The 24,516-nt window shown below is 44.8% G+C and overlaps 1 protein-coding gene across 1 annotated transcript in view; it reads right to left on the bottom strand.

Moving 5' to 3' along the window:
• Positions 1 to 329: 329 nt before the first annotated feature.
• Positions 330 to 24,516, bottom strand: part of LOC117355960 (lymphocyte antigen 6E-like) — a 34,596-nt gene continuing 10,409 nt past the window's right edge. The window contains exons 2-3 of the mRNA XM_033935142.1: positions 20,169 to 20,288; positions 330 to 854 (exon numbers count right to left, since the gene is read on the bottom strand). Coding sequence (XP_033791033.1) covers positions 649 to 854; positions 20,169 to 20,288 — 326 coding nt within the window. The 3' untranslated portion in view covers positions 330 to 648. The remainder of the gene's footprint in view (positions 855 to 20,168; positions 20,289 to 24,516) is intronic.

The following is a 24,516-nucleotide window of genomic DNA, read 5'->3' as shown; positions in this document are numbered from 1 at the left end:
CGGCCATTCTGATGATGGCTCTGCACGGGGCAGGAGCATAGGAGGATCGCTAGACCACCAGGTCCCGAAACTACAACGGGAGCTCACGGCGGCCATTCTGATGACGGCTCTGCACGGGGCAGGAGCATAGGAGGATCGCTCCTGCCCCGCTTCACCGCTAGACCACCAGGTGAGGAGGGAGGCAGGGATGGGTCAGAGCCGGCCGAGAAATTATTTGCGATTTTTCACACTTCGCGGTCCGGCTCTGCACCTAACCCCCTGCGAATACCGAGGGAGAAGTGTAGTATCTTTGCCTTATTAGAGAAGAATGTGAATACTCTTAAAGACAGGAGGATTTTTTCCGATTCATGATGGGGTATGGATTTTCCCACTGTGAGTTGAATTGATAACCCATCTTTAGCCCACGCTAAATCGGTTAACGCACCTTAATTAAAGGGACCTTGTCTTTTTTATGTCATTTATTACGCGCAACTACAAATTAACACACACCGAAAGATAAATTTAAAAAAATGCCCTCCTTATCCCCCCCAGCCCCCAATTATTAGTCAAATTGTGAAAGCGGAAGAAGCATGTCGGAGCAAGTTTTCGGTGCTTTCAAGAAGGAATGCGGTGCGGACGCCGAGGTGTCGATTCCCTGCCGCTTTCAACTCAAAGTCCAGTCCACGAGAGCAGAACGAGGAAACTTGCCGAGACCACCAAGGCCAAGGAGCTGATTTTCACGCTCGTCGCGCTGCTGTAATTGCACAGGTCTTTCTTGCAACATGTAACGGAGGTGCCGGCCACCCCCGCGTTGAGATTGACCGGGATACAGATTGGGACGCAGGATTTAGAGATGGAGAAGGTTTTGTACGAACCTGGTTAAGAAAAGAAGACAGCAGAGAGGAAATTTGTTGTTAAAAGGGATTTCCATTTCTTCACATCCTTGTTCCGATATTATTATCAACACTAGCTTTATAGCCCGTTACATTAACGGGTGCCAGAATATATGTGTGTGCCTGTTCTTTATTCCTTTCTCTCTCTGTCTCCTTAGCTGCTTTTTCCTGTCCATTCTCCCTTCTTTTTACCTCCCCTGTGTCCACCACCACCCCTTCACTGCTCCCCTTATCCAGCAGCAGCCCTTCTCCCTTTGTTTTACCTCCCCCCTGTCCATCAGCACCTCTTCCTGCTCCCCCTGTCCAGCAGTAGGCCTCCCTTCATTTCCCCCCCCCTCGTGTCCATCAGCACCTCTTCCTGCTCTCCCTGTCCAACAATAGGCCTCCTTTCTTCCCCCCCCTATCCATCATCACCTCTTCCTGCTCCCTCTGTCCAGCAGTAGGCCTCCCTTCATTTCCCCCCCCTCGTGTCCATCAGCACCTCTTCCTGCACTCCCTGTCCAACAATAGGCCTCCTTTCTTCCCCCCCCTATCCATCATCACCTCTTCCTGCTCCCTCTGTCCAGCAATAGGCCTCCCTTCATTTTCTCCCCTCCTGTCCATCAGCACCTCTTCCTGCTCCCCCTGTCCACGGGAGTTAGTATAGGGCCGGTATCTACCGTTCTCCCCAGAGTCCTTGCCGCCCCCCCTTCCCTTCCCGTGGACTGACTACCTACCCGGCGATTCAAGCAGCGTGGGCAGCAGTCTTCACACGCTGCTTCGGGTCCTTCTACTGCCCTGATTTACTCTGGCACGTCCCTGATGACATCATCAGAGACGCGGCAGAGCAAATCAGGGCAGTAGAAGGGCCCGAAGCAGTGTGTGAAGACTGCTGCACACGCTGCTTGAATCGCCAAGGTAGTCGGGTCCGCGGGAAGTGAAGGGGGGGGGGGGTGAGCGGCAAAGGACTCGGACTCCTCTGGTCTGTTGCGGAGGGCGGCCCGGCTCCATTTCAGCCACAGGGAAGGCTCACCGCCCCAACTCCATCCCCGTCCGCAGCCCGGGCCAGGCCTCCCGCGCTTTCTCAGCAGCCCGGCTCGCTCGGTTGTTTTTTTGTTTACCTGGCCGCTCCGCTTCCTGCATTCGGCTGCTCTCCGCCGACAGTCGCCTGCCTCAAAGCCCTCCTTCCTACCCTACCCCTAGCATGGCCACTGGCCTTGAGATTGCCCTGGTCTCGGGGCGGGCGAGGACGGCCCCTTGCCCAGCAACGCTGCTTCTCTCCATCCCCGCCAGTGACGTACTAAGCGAGCATGCGCACTCGTGCTGCCACACCCCGACAGAAAAGGGATCAGGGAACACGCGACGCAAGTGCGCATGCGCGGCTAGCATTTTATTATTTAAGATGATTCGTATAGCCCCCAATGATGTAGGGACACGTTGCAGACACATTGGACGCGTCCTTGTGTTTGAAGCTTAATCTAGTCCAGACAAACAGGAAATAGAAACAGAGAGCATAGAAGGGGCTTATGGTTAAAAATAGTGAAAACTAGGTGAGTTATAAGGGGGATTAATTAGGGTAACTTAAACTAAGTGAAATGATAAAGAAATGAGTCTTTTAAGAGGCTAAATAACATTGTGACAGGAGGTACAAATATGGGATGCACTTGGGGTCAGCAACCCCTTAATGAAATGGGAAAGTTGCAAGACAGGAGGGCTGTACTCCACAGCCAATCTGGAAGAGAGAATGCGACATACCTATTAATTGGGACACAGTACTTTCATTAATAATCCAGTCTATCTTTAAATTAGTTATATAAAATAATGCTAAAACATTATTAATGTGAAAGTGAAATGCTCACCTTCATCCCAGCCATATCCACGGGTAGGCATATGCCTACTACTTATGGGGAATTTAGGAAACAGTTCATAGACAAAACCGCCGAAGACAACGGCGCGCGCCGACAACTGAGCGCAAGACGGAAGCACGTGCCGAAGAAAAAGAATGTTTTTATAGGGGCTCCGACGGGGGGGTTTTGTTGGGAAACTCCCCCCCCACTTTACTTAATACAGATCGCGGCGGCGTTGTGGGGGGTTTGGGGGGTTGTAACCCCCCTCATTATACTGGAAACTTAACTGTTTCCCTGTTTTTTAGGGAAAAAGTAAAGTTTTCAGTAAAATGTGAGGGGTTACAACCCCCCAAACCCGCCACAACTCGGCACGATCTGTATAAAGTAAAGTGGGGGGGGGGTTCCCCCCACCACCCCCCGTCGGAGCCCTTTAAAACAGTCATTTTCTTTGGCGCGCGCCTCCACGTTGCGCTCAGTTGTCTGCGCGCACCTTTGTCCCGGCGCGCTTTTGACCTGACACCTTAGGAAACACATCTGTTCCTGAAGTATTTAGGCAACTGACCTGTACAATCCTACTCCACAATATGATCTCTAGCGATGTTAATAACTAGCGTCTAACCTTGTTAATTCTACTTAATTTGTAACATCTTTTAACCATTGTAAACCGCATAGAACTTCACGGTCCTGCGGTATATAAACCGTTATTATTATAATTAGACCATGACTTTCAAGGGGTTCATCATGGCACTCACATGCTCCCCACTTAACCAACTAAACTAAACTTTAAGCTCATATACCGCAACTTCTCTAAAGAGACAGAGCTCGGCACGATTTACACGAGTTTTAAAGAAAGGGAACTATAATAAGAATTATCCCCTCTTTTACAAAGGCGCGCTAAGTGTTTTAGCGCACACGTAAATCAACACGTGCGCTAACCGCTAATGCATCCATAGGATAACATGCACGTGTTAGCGTTTAGCGCGCGCTATAAAGCTTAGCGCACCTTTGTAAAAGAGGGGGGGGGGGGGGTTAGTGATTATAGAGAGAGCAGCGGGAATTTCCATTTTTTGGAAAATAGCCACGTTTTCAGATGTTTTCGAAATAATTGGAAAGAGCCCAAGTTACGCAGCTGGACAGGAAAATTATTCCAAAGCTCAGTGATTTTAAAGTAAAGAGATTTCCCTAATGTTCTAATATAGACAATGCCTTTTAACGAGGGGAAAGATAATTTAAGCTTTTGGATAGATCTGGTAATATCAGGTCCAACCTTCCTAATATGTATTCTTATATAGTGTAAAACCATAAACTACTAGCAATAGGAATATAATATATCACCACTTAAACGTATTCCAATAATCCCACTATCTTGGAGGAAAAAAGAGAGAGAAGCTCCCAGAATTAGAAAAACTTGCATCAAAGTGGAGAAATGAACCTCAGTTTCTTCCGGTGAACATTTCACCTGAAAGACCTCTATGCCAGCCGTACACAACTTTAAAGCTGCATAGGAAAAAACATCCTAGGTGAAATGAAAACTCCACTTGTTTAAAGATAATTTAAATACAGTGGTGCCTCACACAACGAACTTATTTCGTTCCAGGAGCAAGTTTGTTATGCGAAAAGTTCGTTATGTGAAACGCGTTAAGCGCAGTGACTAATGACTGCCTGCAGTGCCTGCGCGGAAGGATTCAATACATCGGCAGCGATCGTGGAAGCTCGGGCGACTTCGTTGTGTGAAACGAAGTTTGTTGTATGAATCAAGACATGAAGTTCGTTGTGTACAGCGTTCGCTCTGCGAGGCGTTCGTTATGCGAGGCACCACTGTACTTTCTCATTTATAGTCCATATATTTCAAATAGCAACACTTATCTCAATAGTAGCACTGTCCTCCAAGCATAGTTTGAATCCAAACAGTTCGTTTTCTTCTCCCTCTGCCGATATTCTTTCCAAGCAGGGGAGGAATATATTTCTCAGACTCCCGACAGGCCCTGTTTCGCTTAGGTTCGCTGCGTCAGGGGAGGTTCTTATATAGTGTGACAGGGAGAGTCCTGTCATGCTGGAAGAAACCCTGCAGTGCTCTAAAACTATCCCTAAACCTACCCCTAGCAGCAGGCAGGTTAGGGAAACTGCCCTGCAGAATTTATCCCCAGTGAAAGGCAACCTAAAAGGGACCCGATTATACTTGCCTTGTTCTAATGCAGGGAATGCTAAAAGCAAAGAACTACAAGGACCAGCATGCAGCAGGCAGGTGATAGCAAAACACACAAAGGGATTAGCTCCTGCAATCAGTTCTGCTGGGGGCAGGGCTAATGAGCAGGGAAGCTATCCAGGCTCATGAGCAAAGCACCAGAGAACCGCAGGTGTTTTGAGGGACAATCAGCTCATGCTAGGGAAAAGGGTGTGTTCTCTAGGTCAAAGAAGGCAGAGGCAGCCACAAGCTTACAGGATACCTGAATCCTTGGAAAGAGGCAGATTTGTGCCAGCCAGGATTCAGAAGCCAGAAGCCAGCATTCCCCACAGAAAGCAAAGAGTAAACCTCAGGATTGAAACTTCTAATTATTCTTCTGATGGTAATAATGAATTTGATTCAGAAATGCTTACAAATGATGTTGAGATGGAACCTGAGGAGTCATGCTTATTTGAGAGCATGATTACAGAGTAGAGTTTGGGGAAAGTAAAAATGCTGTTTCTGATAAGGTGGTGTTACCTCACACAACTAAGAATACCAGGAGAGTTAAGAATTACTGCTTCTGATGTAATTAAGAATAACAGAAGAGATAAAAGATTCACTGTTGTTCTGAATTTGCATAATCACAGGAGAACTGTGGGGAACCTGTCCAAGTAGTGCAAGCAGGTTGCAGGACTTGAAATTGAAAAGTTATTTTTGTGTTTTCCTTTAACTTTATTAGTGAATAAAGCATGGTGGGCTAACAGGCCACCAATGAAAGTTTTTGTTTAAATGTTTTGGAATTGCGCTACATTATAAGACCAGAAAATAAAGTCATCTTAAAATTTACACTAAACACCTTTACTGGACCTTTTATTTTGATGCAGATACTCCTTTACCCTGCCATGCCTCATTCAACAGCTCGGCTGAGGCTTAGATGACCCAGGTCAGGGCTCGGGCTACTCCAGTCCAGGTCTTACCCGGTCACAATAGTTAATATGATCTTAGAAACAATTTGAAAAATACTTTAAAGGAAGAACATGTGATTACTGGAGGTCCAGTACTTATCAGGTTCATTTGATATCGCAACCACTCCGGACCAAAAGCACCATTAAGGTCGGGTCCTCAATCAGCGTGGCCGTGTCCATTGAAAAAAATATTTGTGCTATGTGCTCCAAAACGCTGGTGATTAAAATCAGTTCATCCAAATTCCGCTATTGAAATCCAAAATCATATTAACTACATAGATAAGAATAAACATTAGGAAGGTTGGTTAAGTGGGGAACATGTGAGTGCCATGATGGTCCCCTTGAAAGTTACATTACTGATTTCTATTCCGCCTCAACCTTGCAGTTCTGGGCGGATTACAAAAAAGACATCTGGACATTTCCAGGATGATTACAAAGAGACTTTGTTGACTCAATAAACATATTTAAAAAAAAAACAAAACAAAAAAAAAAAAACAAAGAGACTTCTGGACTTTTCCAGAAGAGTTACAAGAAGAATGGGGTAGTATAGTTTAGGGAATGGGAGGATTGGGCTATTCCAGTGGATATAGAATTCGGGATGCTGTACAGATAGGATATAGTGCAGTTTCAGTATATATGCAGTTAGGGAAGCAGTTGACAAGCTTGGGCTTTGAGGGGGAGGGTAACTGGTGAAGAAGGGAGGATGGTGGAGTCACACTGAGGGGAATCCTTTAAAGAAGCCTTTAACTGAATCTACCAAATCCATTAAGAGGTACCATCCTATGATCTTACCCATTCATAAAACTATAGCTTCAATATTTCTCTCATTTGATCTCTCTCTACTACCATCGTTCTTTCCCCCCCTCCTAATGTACTTCCCTTTTATGTACTTTTCTTTAAAAAATTGTATTTCTTCCCCCCTTTCCTAATGTTTCCCTTGTTCAATTTACCCCTGTTGGTCTAATTATAAAGTTTATGTATTAGTGATTTTTTTTTTAAAATTTTCATTTTATTTCTGTAAAATGCTTTGTAATTTGAAAAGCGTTTAATCAAATTATTTGAATAAACTTAAACTTAATCCAGGTTGGAGTTATGACATCTGTATAAATTTTTTGAATAGATGGGTTTTGATTTCTTTGCGGTCTAATTATCTGCGGATATGGCCGTGATGAAGGTATACCGAGCACTTCACTTTCACATTAATAATGTTTTAGCATTATTTTATATAACAACTAATTTAAAGGTAGGTTTATAATCCTAGGGCATGTTATTGGATTATTATACCCAATACCCACCATGTGTTACAATCTCAGGGAAAAATAACGCACATAACATATATCATTTAATTCGTACCATAGTAACATAGGCCCTCTTTTTACTAAGCTGTGGTAGAGGTTCCTAGCGCAGCCCGGGGTGCAAAATGCTCCGACGCGGCTCCAGCGCTCGTAGCACTCCAGGCCACGCTAAAAACCTCAACCATGGTTTAGTAAAAGAGGAGATAGTAAGCGACGCTGGACAAGGTGAGGACGTCCAGAATCGTCCCGATTCTACAAATGGCGCCTAACTGCACCTAACTTGTAGACGCCGGCCTGCACGGTCGTCCATCAACTGCTAGGGGTCCTTCATAGAATCACGCCTAGCGACGCCTAGGCATCCTTAGGCGCGGCTAGGCTTAGGGGTCCTTTTACTAAGGCGCGCTAGCCGTTTTACCACACGCTAAATATTAGCGCATGCTAAATGCTAACGCGTCCATAGACTATAATGGACACGTTAGCGTTTAGCGCACTCTAAGACGGCTAGCGCACCTTAGTAAAAGGACCCCTTAATGAGCTAGGCGCTGGTATATTAGGCTTTACGTGATCTAATTTATCAGCGCTTAACTCGCACGCTTAGTGACGTCTACGTTAACTATGCCCGTTCTCTACCCCTAACCACGGTTTATTTTGTTATATCCCCCCCCCCTTTAACAAGGTGGGTTAAACTATCACATTCACAATAAGCATTACAAACTGCCATAAGACACACATGTATATATTTCCTCAACATATACAATTAACCCAGTGAAAATGCTCAGCACCCGCAAAAAGGATGTCTCTTCGAAAGCCTCAAAAACATCGTCTCAAAATTGTTTATTGTTTATTCAGATTTTTGATTAAACGCTTTTTCGAAACTACAAAGCGTTGAACAAGATTTAAAATTAACATTTAAACAACAATTTAACAAGTAAAACATACATTTCTATATTAAAAACTGCAAGACTGACAACAGTTACATACTAGGTAAAAACGGACCAAAAGGCCCCTACGCACGAATAGGAAGAGGGGGAGAAATACAATCGATATAGAAAATGTGAGAAACATTTAAGGTAAACACAAAAGGGAGTTGGGAAAATAAATGTTAAAAACAAGAATAGTTTAATTACTAAAATATAATTGATCAATTAAAAGCATCTTTAAAAAGAAAACACTTTAGATTGCTTTTAAAATTTTTAAAGTTTTTTTTCCATTTTTAAGTGTAAAGGAAGAGTATTCCAGATCATAGGGGCTGTCACAAAAAAGATTGTGGTACGACGTGTACCGGTCATATGGGATCAAAAGTCTGTCTATAAATGCTGGTGTATAGGTCTGCAAAGCTTTAAATGTCAGAAGGGCGATTTTGTAAGTTACCCTGTGTGGGACAGGCAACCAGTGGGCTTTTTGAAGCAAAGGAGTAACATGATCAAATTTCTTTGCGCCCGAAATTATCTTAATGGCTGTGTTTTGGATCAGCTGCAAGCGTTTTAACCCTCCCACCTACCTAATAAATAATCAAGAAAAACAAATCCATAGAATCTTTCAATATTCTCTTTATAATGACAGGGGTTTTCATACGACTTATTTTAAAGAACTGGAAAAACTGGGCTCGGTTAAGTTACACCTTTTGGTGGGAATCTCTATACCATATTTTTACAATGGAACGTACGATGGCCATAGAAAAGGGAGATGTTAGGAAATTTTGGGATGTTTGGGAACCGTTGGCAAAAATTTTGTAAGGAATGATAATTGAACTGATCTTATTTTTGGCCCTTTCATTATACCCATTGTGACAGGGAAGCCCCTGTCACAAGTAAAAAGACTGTGGGTCCAGTCAGAAATACTGCCCTTAAGACTGTAAGCTCTAAAATAAAGCCTATTTCTCCTGGTAAAAGCAGCCGGGTAGCACAACCAAATAACATGGTGGAAAAGCAGGGGTGGAGTCAGCCCAAGATTCTGGAAGGGAGGGCACTGAAACCACAAGCCAGTCCCTATTACTCCTTTCCCCAGGTTAGAGGAATCCAGGTAGAAGGGGGTGGAGCTGGTCACGGAGCCCTGCAACCATGCAAACCTCAAATAGGCAGAAGGCAGAGTAATCAGGGAGGAGGAGGAGGCTCACCTGTTCCTGATTGTAGGAGCCCAGCAGCAAACCAAGATAGCTGCTATCTCCCTTCTTCCACCAGCCAGCCAAGAAAGCTTTCAGGACACCAGCCCACCAGGGGAGAGAGATTACCTCCAGGGAAGTACCATAACTTTCCTAGCACGTTTTGGGTATAGGGGAAAGCTTGCTGACACCTGTTGTGCTCAGCTGTGAATTAGTAAACCGGCTTGGGTTAGGGGAGAAGTCTTAGTCCTGAGAGGGGACGCTACGGAGGCAGTGAAGAAACTGCAGAAGCAATTTTTTTCTGTTTTTTTTTAATGATGATTTCAATGCACTTAGGAAGATTGACAGTCACATGCAGAGGCACATCCGGTGTGCCCGGGACTTATGTAATATACTGTGAACTCAATGACTGTGCCCTGTGACAAATGTGCATGCAGTGATGTTTTGGGCTTGCATGTTAATAAACCCAAAGAAGTTTTGCTAGAAGTCCAGTCTCCGGGTTTTTCCTTTGACCAACCATATAAAAGGCGCTCCTAAAATCTTACCTGTGATCCGAGCCGGGGTTTCCAACCTACTTGGGGTCTGGCCCGGCCACACCATCCAGGGTGGGGAGGGGGAGGCTGTTCTAATATTTTAATTGGGGGAAAAATATTGAAAGATTCTATGGATTTGTTTTTCTTGATTATTTATTAGGTAGGTGGGAGGGTTAAAATGATTGCTCTAGAGCAGTGTTTTTCAACCTTTTTTGGGCAAAGGCACACTTGTTTCATGAAAAAAATCACGAGGCACACCACCATTAGAAAATGTTAAAAAATTTAACTCTCTGCCTATATTGACTATATATAAAGTAATTCTCTTGAATAGGAATCAAATAAACACAAAGAAAGTATTTTATAATTACTTTATTACGAAATAAAAATTATAAAATACTTTATTCAGTGCGAAACCTGGGCCTGTTTGGCTGAACACAAAGCTGATATTCTGGCTGGAATCGAAGAAAGACACACACGTAGCTCTTCGTCAACAGCTCTCAGTCTCTCTCTGTATTTGGTTTTTATAGCATACAAAAATAGACAAATATACCCTCCATCCTTTTTATTAAACCACAATAGCAGTTTTTAGCGCAGGGAGCTGCGCTGAATGCCCAGCGCTGCTCTTGACGCTCATAGGCTCCCTGCGCTAAAAACCACTATTGCGGTTTAGTAAAAGGTGACCTTATTGTAAAATATAGACAGCAGATATAAATTCAGAACTGTGCATAGTAAGTGAAGGGAAGTTTTCATCTCTGGGAATTTACCCAGTTAACTATTAAGTTATTTGGGCAAATTCCTTTGAAAACTGTGGTAATACTGCCTCCACTTTGCTAAATTTAAAATAAAATCATTTTTCCTACCTTGTCTGGTGATTTCTGGTTGCACTTTCTTCTTCTGACTGTGCATCCAATCTTTCTTCCCTTCTATCAGCCTGTATGCTTTCTCTCCTCCACACCTCATTCCCTCCCCCAACTTTTTCTTCCTCTCTCCCTGACCTTTCTTTCTTTTTTTCTGTTTCTCTTCTTTCCTTCTGTTTCCCTGCCTGCCCCCTTTCTTTCTTTCTCCCTGCCGTTCCCCAAGCCACTGCCACTGCTGCTGCCATCGGGGAACAGGACCCACCAATGGATAACAGGCCCCAAAGCCAACGCCGACGCATGCTCTCCCTGACGTCAATTCTGCAATTGGAGAGGAAGTTCCGCCCAGCCAGGCAGCGATTGGCTGGCCCGAACTTCCTCTCCGACTGCAGAATTGACGTTGGGGAGAAGAAGACTTATCGGCTCGATAGATTAGATCGCCAAGACAAAGTGAGTCCTGGGTGATCGACTCACTTTGCCTTGGCGAGCTACTGGCGCCCCTGCCTCGGGCCCCCTGTCAGCTCCGGGCCCGGCGGCCCTGCGGCACACCAGGCAACATCTCGCGGCACACTAGTGTGCCACGGAACAGCGGTTGAAAAACACTGCTCTAGAGGACCATACTGATTTAATGATCAAAAATTTTTTTTGTGATTCTTTGGAAACTTCAAACTATTAAAAAAATATTTTGACCTAGCATCCTTTAGGTTACTGGTTCAGTCTTCAATTCTATCTGCCCTCGACACCTGCAACATTATTTACTTGGTATCTCACAAAAAAAAGTCTTTAATAGATTGCGAGTAATACAAAATACGGCGGTTCGCTCGATTTTCGGTTTGAAAAAAATATGATCATGTGAGCCCTTTTTAGCAACGGCTTCACTGGTTGCCATTTGAGGCAAGAATCCTGTTCAAATTTGGCTGTGTTTGGCTCTCAATTTAAACCACACAAGTCTAACAAAAACACTTGAAAAACTTGCACGTTTGTGTATCCATCACCAAAAGCTTGTCGATAAAAGACATTTGCATTTCAGACAGGAAAAATGAATTCCTGGTTGAGTATTTTGATTCCTCACACACAGTCTTACTATGCCTTTAGGAAGCTGTTGAAAACTTGCCTGTTTGTCAAATCTGTAACTTGATTATTGCTGTATTTCCCTGATATATGTATGTTCACAGTTTGCCCAGTCTTCTTCGATGTGAACTTTATGGCAGGGTGGGATACAAGAATAAAGTTTTTAAAAAAATTATTATTAGACTGTTGTTCGCCATTTTGTGGTCTCCGCTGTTTGTTGTTTGCACCTGGGCTGAAGCAAGAATCTTGTTGAGTCCGTGAAATAGATTCATCTTTGGAAATGCCCTTGTTCACCATTTTCTGGTCTTCGCTGTTTGTTTTATGTCAATTGCCATGCCATTTAACCACTTAAAAACCAATTGAGTTGTGTGTGAATTTTTGCTAGGCATCTACGATCAGGACTCCGTTGATAGAAGCATGATCAATGTGTTTTAATATGGTCCATCTAGTTTACCAGTACTATATTAAAACACATTCTTAATGATCAGCAAAAATTATATCATGGGTTGCCCAGTGTAGGTTAAGATGGACCTAACATAGTTTCTGCTGAGGCCACGGATACTACACGAAAGAGCCTAGACTGACTTTTCAAAGCTGGTAAATTCTAGTTCTGCCTCTTATCAATATTTTGTCTAGTAGAAGGCACAGATGTAAAGGCTAGACCTGTAATCAAAAAACTTGATGAGAAATTTCTGAGAGGTGGGAGTTGGTGTCAGAGCCAGCTGTTCAAATATGGCTGCCAAAAATCAACAGCTTATAGTTGTGTGTGTTAGCTAATATAACCAACCCTTGAACTTTGTAAACTCTTGACAACAAGGAAGCCACTCAAAGTTGATGCAAGCCTCTCCTGTAGTCCACAAGATACTCTTGCCCCATGGGTGCATCCTCCATTGGGGGTCATAATTAGGGTTACCAGATTTTGTGAAGCCAAAAATCGGATATGTAGCGTCACACCCCACCCCCACCCCCAGTTCCGCCCTGTTCTACCTCAGCTCCGCCCCCACACAAACCTTCTCTCCTCAAGCTCGGGGCTGCATCTGAGCATGCGAGTGACATTATCACGTCACATTGTGCCTTCTACTAAGGGCCGATTGTTAGGAAGGGAAAGACAATTGGGAAAGCTGCCCTGGACCCCATAGCTTTAGGGGGCCCCCCATAGGCTGGGATGTCCTGAAGCTCCTCTCATTTGTAAAAATGCAAGGAGGTTACCATAATGGCAGTAATTCTCTATTGCCACCTGTGGCTTCCTTGGCATTGTTTCTCTGTTGCTGTCCATCTAAACAGAAACAGAAAATTGCGTTAGCAGGGGTGGAACACAGCAAAGGGACAGCGCTGAGGAGGCCGTGGACAAAGCTAGAGAATCGCTGTTGTGCCAGTGATCTCCTTGCATTTGTACAGGTGAAGGGGGCTTCGGAACCGGGTGGGGAGAAGGGAAGGTCATCCTGGCTCATGGAGGCCTCTACGAGCAGCTGATTTTAAAATGAAGGGAGAGATGCTGGATGGGAGGACATTTGGTGGGTGGGGATTTGGGGGAGGGAGCAGGGAGGAGAGAAATTGGGGGGCCCCCCTCCTTAATTTCTTCCCTGGGCCCCAGCATGTCTAACACGGAGCCTGCTTCTGCTTTTTCCAGATTCTGCTATATTTGTATGAATTTCTCATGCATTGTTTGCTTCTGATTTTAATGTCTCAGCCGGAGAACACTGCAGTCTTTTTTTTTTTTTTTTAATTACTTTATTTTAAATTTTATCTTCGGCCCCATGGTGACATTCCTCCGCAATTTCCTTAACCTACAGGGGTTGACTTTGGAAGGGCCGCCAGATTGAGCCAAGGCGACTTATATATACCAACAAGGACGGAGATAAGATTACAACGACCAGAGCAGGCGTTTTCTTATGTGCTGGCCCTGCAGAATGGAACAGGCTTCGTAAGGCAGCAACGAGACCTGAATACTTTTAAAAGACTGCAAAAACGGCATTTATTCTGTAAAATATAGTATGGGTGTTTGAAAAATGATTTATTCTGTCGTGGGATAATGGATGCTATGGTTAAGAGAATGTGTATTTTTCTGTTTGATTTTTTTTTGTGTGTTCTGATTAATTCAGCTGCTAGATGGATTACAGGGGTTCCTAGGAGTTCACATATATCCCCTATACTGAAACAGTTCCACTGGCTGCCTATTCAACAAAGAGCACATTTTAAGATCATGGCGATCATCCAACTGATATTAGAAACATAGAAACATAGAAATAGACGACAGATAAGGGCCACGGCCCATCTAGTCTGCCCACCCCAATGACCATCCCCTACCTTTCTCTGTGAATAGATCCCACGTGTCTATCCCATTTGGCCTTAAAATCAGGCACGCTGCTGGCCTCAATCACCTGAAGTGGAAGACTATTCTAGCGATCAACCACCCTTTCAGTGAAAAATAATTTCCTGGTGGTCCCCTTGCAGTTTCCCGCCCCTGATTTTCCACGGATGCCCCCTTGTTGCCGCGGGACCCTTGAAAAAGAAGATATCTCCTTCTACCTCGATGCGGCCCGTGAGCTACTTGAATGTCTCGATCATGTCACCCCTCTCTCTGCGTTCCTCGAGTGAGTACAGCTGCAACTTATCCAGCCGTTCCTCGTACGGGAGATCCTTGAGTCCCGAGACCATCCGGGTGGCCATTCTCTGGACCGACTCCAGTCTCAGCACATCCTTACGGTAATGCGGCCTCCAGAATTGCACACGGTATTCCAGGTGGGGCCTCACCATGGATCTATACAATGGCATAATGACTTCAGGCTTACGGCTGACGAAACTCCTGCTTATGCAACCTGATTTTCCACGGAGGCCCCCTTGTTGTCGCGGGACCCTTGAAAAAGAAGATATCTTCTTCCACCTCGATGCGGCCCATGAGATACTTGAATGTCTCGATCATGTCACCCCTCTCTCTGCGTTCCTCGAGTGAGTACAGCTGCAACTTCTCCAGCCGTTCCTCGTACGGGAGATCCTTGAGTCCCGAGACCATCCGGGTGGCCATTCTCTGGACCGACTCCAGTCTCAGCACATCCTTACGGTAATGCGGCCTCCACAATTGCACACAGTATTCCAGGTGGGGCCTCACCATGGATCTATACAATGGCATAATGACTTCAGGCTTACGGCTCCAAGGGTACTACAAGAGTTGTATGAAATTTACCGACCTAGAAGAAATCTGAGGTCTGAAAACACAATGAAATTAAATGCTCCTTTTACGAAGGTGCGCTAGTGATTTTAGCGCACGCACAAGATTAGCGCGTGCTATAGCCGAAAAACTACCGCCTGCTTAACAGGTGGTAGCGGCTAGCGTGCGTGGCAATTTAGCGCGCGCTATTCCGTGCGTTAAGGCCCTCCTTTATAAAAGGAGCCCTAAGTTTAGAGGGGAAGATGTCTATTACTCATGTTAGAATTGGAACGGCGGGTGTCGAGCTTTGGAACGCTCTGCCAGGCCTACTGCGATTTTGTGTTGAAAAGATTCATTTTAAGAAAATGCTGAAAACGCAGCTCTTTGTTAATGCTTCCCTAAGAAAATGTTGCTATTTCTGTTATTCCTGTGAGATACAATGCCAATGAATATTTGGGTTTTAACTTTTTATAGAGTTACTAGTCTTATAGCCCGTTACATTAACGGGTGCTAGAATATATGTGTGTGTGTCTGTCTTTATTTTTTTTTCTCTCTCCTTAGCCGCTTTCTGTATTTCTGTCTTTTTTTTTTTTTCCTTGGCTGTCCACTACCACCCCTTGCCTGCTCCCCCTGTCCATTCTCCCTTCCTTTTACCTCCCCTGTGTCCTCCACCACACCATCACTGCTCACCTTATCCAGCAGAAGCCCTTCTCCCTTTGTTTTACCTCCCCCTGTCCATCATCACCTCCTTCCTGCTCCCCCTGTCCAGCAGTAGGCCTGTCTTCATTTTTCTGCCCCCTCCCTGTTCATCAGCACCTCTTCCCCTGTCCATCAACCCCTTTTCTGCCCCTCCATTTCCGTGTGTTGCAGTATTTTCCTCCCCCCCATACCTTCCTCCTGATCTCCATGCCCTACTTACATTAAAATGTTTTCCGGATTTGGCTGCCGCGGCCTGCAGCCGCCGACAGCCGCCGCGGCCGACATCCACCTCGGGGGGAGGGAGAGAGAGAGCTTCGCGCGCATGCGCACTCCTATCTGCGGTGCCCTACAGCTCACAGAAAACCGGCGCACGCAGATGGGAGTGCGCATGCGCGGCCTAGCGTTTTATTATATTAGATTGCTGAATGTTTAATCGTTAAGATGTTTGTCCGTTATTTGTCCACATCTATGTGACTAAAGGGCGATCGGTATATTATATACGTAACCAACATGTCAACCGCATAGGTCTATGCGGGGTATAAATTTTTAAATAAATATTATGTATGTGATTTTGTGATCCGCCTTGTAAAAGTCGGACTATAAACAAATAAACCATGGTCTTGGTGGTGCCAAATTGTTTTCACTTTGTAATGGTAGACCTCACAGTGACCCTACAAAACAGGGGTGCCCAAAAGGTCAATCGCGATCGACCAGTAGATCGCGAAGGCAATGCGAGTCGATCGTGGAGCCCATCCCGGGCTCCGTGATAGATTCGCGTTGCTTTCGTGTTCTCCGATTTGTGATCAAGAATTCCTAAAGTCTTCACTGCTTATTCCCACACTCTATGACCTATCCCTTCTTATTATAAATCGCCTCGATCTACTTCCTATTGACCAAGAATTCCTAAAGTCTTCACTGCTTATTCCCACACGGTATGACCTGCTCTTCCTATTGTAAGTTGCCTCGACTTACTTTTTATTGTAAACCCGCATCTAGAATGTTACCATACTCTGTACAAATATTCATGTACTCAAAGGCAAAGGCTTCATTGTTTTTCGCTGTATGTTCAGCTCTTCTTTATTGTAAACCGCCTCGAACTACTTTGGCTTTGGTGGTATATAAACAATAAATTATTATTATTCTCCCTGCTTCCCGACACCATAAGGACAACAAAAGCGCTGGGCCCACCAGCCTTCTCCCCTCCTCCCCCCTTCGACACCAATTCTGATGTCGGAGAGGAAGTTTCAGGCCAGCCAATCGCTTCCTGGCTGGCCCGGAACTTCCTCTCTGATGTCAGAATTGACATCGGGTGAAGGCTGGTGGTCCCAGCTGTTTACAGCATTGGGAAGCAAGGAGAGCTCAGAACTTGGCGGCAGAGGCTTAGAGGCCTGTTTCCTGATGGCGGTGGCTTGGAGGGGTCAGGGAGAAAGAAAGACAAAGAAAGGGGGCAGACAGACAAACACAGAAAGAAGTGAAACAGAAAGAAAGGGGGGGGGACAGGGAAACAGGAAGAAAGGGGAGACAGGGAGACAGAAAGAAAGGGGGCATGGAAAGAGAAAGACAGAAAGAAAGAAAGGAGGCAGGGAGAAAGAAAGGAGAGGGGTCAGGGAGAGAAGAATTAAAAGTTGGGGGAGGGAATGAGATCTGGAGTAGAGGAAGCATACAGGAGGCTGAAAGAAGGGAAGGAATATTGGATACACAGTCAGACGAAAGTGCAAGCAGAAACTCATGAAATCACCAGACAACAAAGGTAGGAAAAACGATTTTATTTTCAATTTAGTGATCAAAATGTGTCTGTTTTGAGAATTTATATCTGCTGTCTATATTTTGCACTATGGCCCCCTTTTGCTATACCACAATAGCAGGTTTTAGCGCAGGGAGCCTATGAACGTCGATAGCAGCATAGGGCATTCAGCGCAGCTCCCTGCGCTAAAAACCACTATTGTGGTTTACTAAAAAGGGAGAGGGTATATTTGTCTATTTTTGTATAGTTGGTACTGAGGTGACAGTGCATAGAGTCATCTGCCTTGACCTCTTTGAAAAAAAAACCCAGAATATAAATGATGATTAGCATTTTCTCTGCATACAGTGTGCTTTGTGTTTTTTTTTTTTTTTACATTTTATTGTTGGTAGATCATTTTGACTTGGTCATTTTAAAAGTAGCTCGCAAGCCGAAAAAGTGTGGGCACCCCTGCTATAAATATTCAAACTAGGACTGCATGTTGATTAAAATGTTAAATCATGCTTAAATTCACAATTAAAGGACTGATATCTCCTTTCCTCCATCCCCAGGTCAACATCCCTCCCTTCCCTTATCTAACATCTCTTCTACCCTCCCTTCTACTCCCAGATCCATCCATTGTCTCTCTTTCCTCTCCCTCTCTTTCTTCCCTCCCTCCAATTATCCAGCATCGTTCCCTCCCCTTCACCCTCAGATCCATTATCTCTTTTTCTCCTTTCTGTCTTTTTGGGCCCAACATTCCTTCCTCTCTCTTCCCTTCCTCCCATGGTCCAGTCTCTCTCTCTTTCTTTCCTTCTCTCTTTCTCTTTCTTCCTTTCTCTCTTTCTCTTTTGTTCTCTCTTTTTTTTCTTTTTCTTTTTCTCTCTGTCTGCCTCCATTCTCCCCACCCCTATTTCCATCATCTCCCTTTTTCTTCTACCTCTTTCCTTCCCCTCTGCTCTCCCTGTTCCAACATCTCTACATTTCTCCTCTCCCTCCTTCCCATTTTGCATTCTTTGTCTCTCTCACCTCTCCACCTCCAGGTATATCCTTCCCTCCCTCTTACTGTTCAGAAAATCTCTTTATCCCTCTTCCCCCCACCTCCCTCCGTGTGGTATCTTCCATAATGCAAAAACATTCACAACAATGTATTTCTACTCAATGTTAGGGAGCAACCATAGGACAATATAAATTTCATTTCACTTTAAACAACTCAATAAACCAATAAATGGTGGAAAAAAAGACCTCAGTAGAAAAGAGCGTCTCACTCGGAATATCAGGCAACTGTATTTTCAATCAAAGGTCAGAAAAAAACACCACCACCATTCACAAAACAGTTATGGTGTTTATCCCAGATCAAGTTTAAAATAAAACAACAACCCCAAAGTGTCTAACGTCTCATATAAAAAGACAACTTCAAAGGCAATCCTCAACATCCTGAATATTCTCCATCATAAAGGATTCTGCAACAATACGTCTCTTCATAATGGTTCATAGGCAAATGCATGCAAGACAAAAGCGCGAGGACAAATGGGCGCAGACAAGCGAGTGCAAGACAAGCGAGATGCTACCGAGGGGAAACCACGTTAGAGAAGGGAGGGCGGGCTCTTCTGAGCAGGTTCTTGGCCTAGTTATGTTGCTCTGTTATCTTTGCGCTCACTTGAAATCGCGCGATTTTGTCTGCGCTCGATTGTCTTGGCGTAATTATCTAGCGCTCATTTGTCTTTGTGCTCACTTGTCTTTTCGCTCAATTGTCATGCGCTGACTTGTCTTCGCATTTGTCCGCGCGCGTTTGACTTGCCACCCTTCTTAATGAACAAAGGGGCTCATTTTCAAAAAAGAAAAATATCCCAAAAGGGGCATTTGAACCTTTTTCTTGCCAAACCCTTCTACGGCAGGCTTATGACTTGGGAGAGGTTCCTGGAGTAGCCTTGTGGTCGGTGCCGTAGATTATAGAGATGGGGACTCGGGCTCGTATCTCACGCTAACGACTACACTTATGGTGGAATATGCGAGTCTTCCAAAATCCACCTAAATCCCACTGCACCTACATATATGTGACACTTGCAGGCATAAGGGCTATTGGTGTGGTGTACAGTTGGGTCCAGTAGGTTTTGAGTGGATTTTGAAAGGGTCACCATACACCACGAGATGTGTACCTTTTTAAGTAAAACTCACTACACTTCTCCCTCCGTATTCGCGGCGATAGGGGATTAACAGAACCACAAATACTGAAAAACTGCGAATAACTTTTTCATATATTATTCGCTGTTTTCTATTAAAAACCATCATGAATATGGTGGGAGACCTGGCCAGTTCCTGAAGGAGAGGCAAAACACGGTGAAGAAAGGGCCGGGAATCGGCGATTTTCTCTGTAAACGCTTGGAATCAGCGATTTCTCTATGTAAGCTGATGTAATTTGGGGGGGGGGGGGAGGAGCCAGGAAACTAAAAACCGTGAATAATCAAAACCGCGAATGCTGAAACCGCGAATACGGAAGGAGAAGTGTATAGCCCCCCCTAAAGTGCCTCACTGTACTTCTGGGATGTCTGTGTTGCCAATCTACTACATCCCAATGGCTTGTTCTGTGCGGTTTTCATTTGGACCTGGTGGGGAGTTTTGGGGGTTTTTTTTCCGAAAATGGTTCAAAAAGATAGATGCACAGAGCACAAACACATCCACTTTTGAAAAAAAAACAGAAAACCCCAAGATAGACGCTTTGTGGTTTTGAAATGAACATGTTTGCTACTGGATTTTTGTGCGCCTTCCACAAAACGTCTAAACTCGGATTTAGACGTCATATCAAAAATGTCCCTCCATATTCTCATTCTTTGGGATAGTCCCGCCTCGGACACATTTGGCCCTCTCTGTCTTTATAAGTTTCGCTTCAGCCTCTTTGGCCATTGGGGAAACTCACCAGTTCCTCCAGATGTTGTTGAGGTCATGCAGAAGGAGGAAAAGGCACCACATTTTTTTGGACTCAGGCATTTCCAGTTGGTTGGTTTATTATCGCATACGAAACATGTCAAAGAACGAACTGAAATGAGAAGAATATTCACTTTAGAAGCAGACATTGTCACCAACTCATCTAGAGATGCTTAGTAGGACTTTTCAGATATCAAGGGGTAACTTTTGTCTGGCAATTGTTATCGTATTCTACAGTTTAAGTCTTAGAAACATAGTATGATGATAGCAGATAAAGGCCAGTCTGTCCATCTGCAGCATCCACTACCTCCTCCTCTCCCTATTGGCTAAGGCTCTTAACATTTGCATCTCCTCTTCCTATAGGCTAAGGCTCTTTACACCTGCATTGTGAGGTCATAGAGCTTTACAGGGTTATACCCTGTTTCCCCGATGGTAAGACACTGTCTTATTTTTTTTGGAAGGCCAAAATATGCTCTAGGGCTTATTTTCGGGGGGATGCCTTATTTACCCATGAAGAAGACTACAGTACACAGTTATTGTTGAAAAAAAACAGAATTTTATTACGTTCGCGATAGGTACGTTCGCAATGCGTTCGTTGGAGGAAGAAAACGGTCGGCTGAAGAATCGGTCGGCCGAAAAATCGTACCGTGTATGGCCAGCTTTATCCATCATACCATATATTGTACCATTTAATGTCCCCAATGTTCTCCATCAGGGAAACACAGTAAAGAGATTATTCTGTAGTGCAGCATCAGAGGGGACTTGACAATGTGAAACAAAGAAACCTGTCTGCGTGTCTCACTTTTGGATGTTCTGGCCGTGAACAAACTCCTGCAGTCTCCGTTAGGGAGGGATGAGGGAAGCTGCCTGTGTTTCCTTGCGCGGAGTCACGTGCGCGCGCTGCAGTCCTGTCACTTCCTCCTCTTCACTTCATGACGAGGTGCGGCACGCAGCCATGGAGGCAAATACGGTAGACGGAGGGACCACACGGAGTCACCCACCGTACCACCCGATTCGGGTAAGCGCAGGTATCGGTGGGTGGCTTATTTGCGGGGGGGTGCCTTATTTTACATTTTTTTCTAAAAAGGGGGGGCTGTCTTATTTGATGGCCCTGCCTTATCATTGGGGAAACAGGGTAGAAACAGGATGGCAGATAAAGGCCAAATGGCCCATCCGCAGCATCCACTATCTCCTCCTCTCCCTATTGGCTAAGGCGCTTAACATTTGCATCTCCTCTTCCTATAGGCTAAGGCTCTTTACACCTGAATTGTGATGTCATAGAGCTTTATGGTTACAGAAACATGATGGCAAAAAGGCCAAATGGTCCATCCGCAGCATCCACTATCTTCTCCTCTCCCTATTGGCTAAGGCTCTTTACACCTGCATTGTGATATCATAGAGCTTTATAGTTATAGAAACATGATGGCTAAGGCTCTTAACTTGCGTACGGTTTCACTAGGCGAACTGGCAAGGCGTGACCTAGGGATGCGTATTAGGGCTGCCGCATTAGGTATCCCCTCCTGATGAAGGTTATGAAACTCGAGTTGGGGGGGGGGGTGTTTCACAGCACAAATGGCTTTACTAGTTAATCATGCACTTTAGCTTTATAACCGCAGCTGCCGCCCACTTGTGAGACCAGCCGTTCGCCACTGAAAACACAGATAAGTTTTATTTATTTTTTTATATTAGTTTAGTTTATTTTGTTATTGTTTTTCACTTTGGTGTTAATTCATATTATGGCGGTTGGGATGGTGCAATGCTATGATGGTTCCAGCAGCAACTCCAGTTTGGTTTTACATTAACCATTACGGTTGTGGGTCTGAGCACTTCACACAAAAAATTTTATTGATACACTGTGATTTTACATTGTTTATATATACTGTAATTATATCTCAGTGGTACTAATTAGAACTCCCTGGAGTTGGTTTAATAAGACTGATAAAAGCAGAATAGGAGGAAAAGTCCACAGCCTGTTATTCAGAAAGACACGGGAAGCCACTGCTTGCCCTGGATTGGTAGCATGGAATATTGCTACACTTTGGGTTTTGGCCAGGTACTAGTGACCTGGATTGGCCACCGTGAGAATGGGCTACTGGGCTTGATGGACCATTGGTCTAATCCAGTAAGGCTATTCCTATGTTCTTATGTCATTATGTTCTAACATGTTTCTCAGGGAGAGTCCCTGTACCTCTTCCTATTCTGTTTCCTCTCCAGGGCTGACCATCTGCTTTGGTATGAACTGAGGAACTGGAGGACAGCCCAGAGAGATGGGAGGTGGAGCAAAAGAATGCTAATCAGGATCTCTACAAGAATTCTTGTGAGAAGGGATTGACTACTCACAGGGTCAGGAACAGAGTGTCTGTCTACTAGAAAGAAGATTATTGATGTAAGAACCTCATCTTCCCTTTTGAATGAGCTCTCTCTACGCCTGTCTTAATATTAAACCATACCATATGGTGATCACTGAATGGCAGATGATCATCCATTACAACATCAGAAACGCTTTCCCCGTTTGTAAGCACTAAGTCCACTATGAACCCATTCCACGTGGGTCCCATTACCAACTGCTGGAACAGTTCTCCTTGTAGAGAATCCAGGGTCTCCCTACTTCTAAGACACCCTGCAATAGGGACCCCCCAATCAATATTTGGCATATTAAAATCATTTTTTGGTAGTACTTCCCTTTTTACAGCTATATTTTGAATGTCTGCTGTTAAATCTCTGTCCACTTCTTCTGTCTGTGACGGAGGCCTGTGTATCACATCAACGAAAATATATCCACCATTCCCTCTTTCCAAATTGATCCACAGTGCCTCTTCCTTGCCCTGCAGATCCTGCAATTGTGTGGCTTTAATATGATCTTTAGCATAGAGTGCCAATCCCCCCTCTTTTTCTTCCTACCCTGTCTTTCTTAAACAAAATATTGCCCAGGATAACTATATCACAGTCATAGTTCTCCGTGAACCACGTCTCCGTGATTGCCACTAAATCCAACTCGGCATCTTTTATCATAGCCTCTAGATCCAGAACCTTGTTTCCCATATTTTGAGCAATGGTACTGCTTTTCCGACATTGACCCTTGTTCTCATTGGTGTAGAGCAGTGTCCCGCAAACTTTCTCGAACCGCAGCACACTAAAGGCAGTGGCTGCGGTTCACGGCACAGATGTCACCGTGATGACATCATGTGCATGTGTGATGTCATCACATAGATGGCCGCGTAGGAGCGAAGGCCCTCCAGAAGGGCCCTGAGATGCCAGTGGAGGTGCTGGCAAGGAACCGGGCCAGAGAAGAAAGGCGCTTGCTCCCACTGTAGGCAGTCAGCTGGCACCGGCATCTCTCCTCCTCCCCAGTGTGCCATGGCACACCTGAAATCTCAGGAGGCACACAGTTTGAGATACACTGGTGTAGAGGAATTTAGTGATTCACTTATCTGAGGGCTTAAACTTACCCAGGGGCTTTGATCACCCTGCCCCAGCAATTCTAGTTCAAAGCCCTGTTCAGTAAGTTAGCCAGTCTGTTGTTGAACACATTTCTCTCCTCCTTTGATGGTTGCATACCAGGGATCTCAAAGTCCCTCTTTGAGGGCCGCAATCCAGTCGGGTTTTCAAGATTTCCCCAATGACTATGCATTGAAAGCAGTGCATGCACATAGATCTCATGCATATTCATTGGGGAAATCCTGAAAACCCGATTGGATTGCGGCCCTCAAAGAGGGACTTTGAGACCCCCTGTTGTATACCATCTCTGCTCAGCAGCCCTTGGAAAATCATGCCATGGTCCTGGAAGCCGAAATGTTCTCTGACACCATCCAGAGTCCCCTTCATTTTGATTTACTCTATCGTTGTGATATAATTTGTACCCTGGTAACAGTGTCCCATTGATTGTCCTCCTTCCACCAGGTCTCTGAGATGCCTATTATACGAAGGGGGTTCAATAATTTATGTACCTGAGTTTGAAAGAAAGTAGCAAGCATGTTGAAATAAGTCTGTGCACGTTGTGACATGTCTCAAGGTTACTCGTGCACAGTTGCGACTCGGTGCACGTCTAACATTCCAAGAGACAGGATGTCAGGAGAGTCCTTGTGCGAATCAAGCAAGAAACTGCTAGATTTGGAGCACCGTTCAGCAATAAAATTTCTCACAAAAGAAGGGAAAAATCCAAAGGAGATCCATGAACGCATGACTGCAGTTTATGGTGAGTCTGACTCGTCATCCTACAAAGTAAAATTTTGGAGCAAGAAGTTTAAGTGGGGTAGAGAGTCCATTGAAGATGACCCTCGCACTGGATGACCTGTGGAAGCGGTGTCGGGTCAAAAGCGCGCCGGGACAAAGGCGCGAGC

The sequence above is a fragment of the Geotrypetes seraphini genome, chromosome 2 (genome assembly GCF_902459505.1).
Source record: "Geotrypetes seraphini chromosome 2, aGeoSer1.1, whole genome shotgun sequence".
In the NCBI taxonomy this organism is placed as follows: Eukaryota; Metazoa; Chordata; class Amphibia; order Gymnophiona; family Dermophiidae; genus Geotrypetes; species Geotrypetes seraphini.
Note: the sequence above shows the minus strand (reverse complement) of the source record. Positions and strands in the feature narration are given on the sequence as shown.